Below are 3,676 nucleotides of genomic sequence, written 5' to 3'. Positions count from 1 at the left end.
AAACAAAAGGGAAATGGCTAAAACAAATGTGGGCCCTTAGTAAGGGACTGCTGCTGGGAAGCAAATTCAATGCTACACTCATTTCAAAATGTAGCCTACTAATGTGTACCATTTGGTAACACTTGAGGTAGGCTAATAAAGGTAGCCTACCTTTAAGTTTTTTTATTTACTTTTTAAATCACAGAGTAATCAGAAAGACCAGTGAAGTTAAAGACAAGCATTTATATAGGCCTATCTTGTATTTGTTTACATATTTTTAATTTCTATTTCAATAAATACGCATATTAAAGTCACTCAAACAAAGTTCAAAAGAAAGACTTAAAAAGAACATTTTTAATAAATAAAAATTATAACTTAACACATAAATATTGTTGTGATAAACTACCTGCGTTTGCTCAAAATAATTTCAAGGTGCAATATGTCACTTAGCCTATTTAAAATATGAATGTGGTTGTCAGGCCAAACCCTTTAAAACATTTGCTTTTAACAGCGAAGCTGTTTTTATCCACAAACATTTTTTTGAACTTTTGCCGATTTGCCATTCTCTCATCTTGCACACAGGGACAAGTGCCACGGCTTTGTCCTAATAAGGCCTCATTTACAACAAACAACGACCGTCTGGATGAGCAAAAGGGGTCTGATTGTAACCCACAACAAATTAGAATATAAAAAGTGTCCCGAGTGCCAGGAGGTGTAACACGGTGAGAAGTCTGCAGATGTCGTGGTGTCGTCGTGCCATGCCAGCTTTGAAGAGGAGCGTGAGAAAGGAGGGAGAGCCGGCATCTCTCTTCCCGGCCCACAGTGCAGTTAATCCCACTTTATCCAAGAGAGCCGAGCTGTCAGATCTGGAGTTGGAGAACACAAAAGCAGAGCAAACATGAGGCTTTAGATACATTTTAAAGACCATTTAACAAGTCGCTGGTCTAAGGCTAACAAAGGCACACTTATTCATTAAAACCCTCCCCCTTGAAGAGCTGGAACCCTGGGATGTGGTTAACTAAAGTACACAGCTCCCTTTCAGCTCAGTGAAAATACTTGTGTCTCAGAAAAGGAAGTTTTTGAAAACAGACAGCTGGGAATAAACTGCACAGTCAATATAAACAATGGGAACTGTTTAATCATGTAAAACAACGCCTGTTGGAGTGACATAAGCCTTTTTGAGGATGTATTTGCATATGCACTCCTAATAAACAAGTCATTTACCTCATATGCCCCACAAACAGGAGGAGGGAAACAATGTGTGGATGTTGCTAAATATCCAGTCTGTTCCTAATACTTTAAAATGCTGGTTTAAATGAATAAAATTGCTGCAATGACTGCACAAATGTTTGATCCAATTTTCCTGTCATGTTTTAAAAGGGATCAAAGATGTTTTTCCAAACCAATGAGGGACTGAATTATTTAGTTAATGTTTATTTTTGTTTTATGGATGCTGGAAAGTATTTGATTTGCACTGCAAAATGAACAAATGTGCATTTTACTGGAGCCCTAAAACGTATTTTAGTCAAACCCACCAGTAATGTAATTTTGACCATCTACCCATCCATCCATCCATCCATATATCTATCTATCTTATCTATCTGTCTGTCGTGTATCTGATTAATAAATTATGATTTAAATTATGATTCATGTTTGATAGGAGTCATTCTGGTCGCGTGGTGTATATATATATAACATTTGAGTGAAAAGTTTAATTTAAAAATTAATATAAATTTAAATGTTTTATTTAAATTAAATACATTTGATATATATTTCATGAACTCAAACTGTCTTCTTACCACTTGTGTTCCAGATGGCATTGGTCTGGTTCTTATAGCCGTTCTTCATGCATTCATCCACATATGACTTGGGGTCACAGCCTGACATGAGGATTTCTCTGAGCAGGGCGATGTAAGCAATGGCCAGTCTTAATGTGTCTATTTTGGAGAGCCGTTTCTCGTAGGGGAACGTGGGCACATGGCAGCGCAGCTCCTCAAATCCAGAATTGATGCTGAGCATCCTCTTCCTCTCCCGGATGTTGGCGGCGTGGCGCTGCACCTTGTACGGATGATGGGACGTCAAGCGCCGCTGTCTGTGATTGCTGATCTCATGGGGATCGTCGACTGAGGAGCTGTCCACTTCAGCACCGACCTCCAGCTGCGGAGACTGCGAGTCTAAGTCCGTGAAGGTCAGCTGAGCCTCTGGGAACACGGACTGGCACCCGAAAGAGGACCAGGGGGACAGCTGACCTGTCATTGCGCTGCAGTCAAAGAGCAGCGTGTCCATCTGAGACTGGAACTGAGAGTTAGGGTCCATTTGGCCCCAGAAGGGAAAGTCTGTGGCAGCATCTTGATCAAAATCAAAAAATACGTCTTCCATTTCCCCCCCTTTTTTCTGTCAGATGTCACTAAAACAGCGTGTATGAGATTAGAGGAGAGCTTCACCTACCGTGCGTAAACTGGGTAGCCCTGTGCGTAATGGCCATTAAATAGCTCCAGGTCTCGCCGCAGGGTGCTTGTCTCTATTCAACAGGTTTGAAAAGGAGCTCATTAGGACGCGTGCCTCCTCCTAATAACTCCGCCATTTCAAAAGCACTTCACAGCATCGGTTGATGCTCAGAGCACGTGTCACCGCAATCATAAAGTTATCTTAAGCTGTTTCCTTTTCGGTTCAAGCAGTGGATTCATATTTACTGCACCAACTGACGTTCTGAAGTATTTGCGTCTTGAATTATCATTGAATTAGTCGTCTGGAACATGGGTGGTCAAAGTCCAAGACACCTGTCTTAGCCTTATCTTCATAACAATAATATAATCAATCGCTTATAAGTATTTATTATTATTCTTTTAAGAGATTTATTTCTATTGCAAAAGAAGACATACTGCTTTTTTAACCTTTCGCTTATCATTTTTAAATAAATTTGTCATAGGCTAAATATAAATACGAGAACAAAATATCTGAACAAGAATCTTGACAATTTTACAGTGTGTATTCGCGACCATTTGTCTACTCTAGACCAACACTGGAGCTGTATCTGCTTGTAGCCTAATAAAACTGCATACAGTATGTTCAGAGATAAATGTATTAAAATATCAACCATGCAACCATTTTCTCTTAAATATAAAAAAAAAAAAAAATCAGCATTTTTTTTAAAATTCCTCCCGACGCTCAGATCGGCTCACGTAAAGTTGTATCATTGTTTGCTGTAGTTATATATAGGAAACGCATATTTAAATGTAAATATTTTTTTATATTTTACATATTTAAATATTTTATTTAAAGATAAAGATGAACATTTTATCATTGAGTTGTTTGAGATGTACGAATTGCACATTGCAAGTAGCCTAATTATTTAGAATCATTTTTAAATGACACAACAAAATACAATAAAAAAAATGTTGTTGTTGTTTGCCTTGGAGAAACGAAAGAAAAAAATATTTGTAGTCATGTATTTTTTAATGATGTTGGCTAACTGACACCACGTTTATGAAAAATTACAATAATTTATATATTTAAGCGAGCAGCTTTTGTGTTATCATAACCCGTTTATGAGAGCATACAGACATAGTATTAGAGAATTAAATAAAAAAAAAATTTCTTCGTTTTATTTTTAATGTATCTTAATAGAGAGCATTACAGTTCTGCTCTTTTTTTAGATGGGAAAATTAGTGAAGCACTTTATAATACAAAAGCACTT

General features: G+C 37.4%; 1 protein-coding gene across 1 annotated transcript; it reads right to left on the bottom strand.

Annotated features, from left to right (window-relative positions):
• Positions 1-508: 508 nt before the first annotated feature.
• LOC130078172 (protein Fer3) lies at positions 509-2,393 on the bottom strand. Its single transcript, XM_056243693.1, has 2 exons — positions 1,779-2,393; positions 509-845 (listed from the first exon to the last, which is right to left on the bottom strand). The coding sequence occupies exons 1-2, from the start codon at positions 2,356-2,358 to the stop codon at positions 808-810; spliced, it is 618 nt and encodes a 205-aa protein (XP_056099668.1). The 5' UTR covers positions 2,359-2,393; the 3' UTR covers positions 509-807.
• Positions 2,394-3,676: the final 1,283 nt, after the last annotated feature.

The sequence above is a fragment of the Rhinichthys klamathensis genome, unplaced genomic scaffold (genome assembly GCF_029890125.1).
Source record: "Rhinichthys klamathensis goyatoka isolate OS25496 unplaced genomic scaffold, OSU_Roscu_1.1 h1tg000827l_1, whole genome shotgun sequence".
In the NCBI taxonomy this organism is placed as follows: domain Eukaryota; kingdom Metazoa; phylum Chordata; class Actinopteri; order Cypriniformes; family Leuciscidae; genus Rhinichthys; species Rhinichthys klamathensis.
This window is presented reverse-complemented; position numbering and strand designations above follow the sequence as displayed.

Coding starts and splice junctions, on each gene's coding strand:
- LOC130078172 (XM_056243693.1), bottom strand. CDS start 2,358: ATGGAAGACGTATTTTTTGATTTTGATCAAGATGCTGCCACAGACTTT. Junction 846..1,778: donor TGCCATCTGGAACACAAGTG/GTAAGAAGACAG, acceptor CTCCAACTCCAG/ATCTGACAGCTCGGCTCTCT.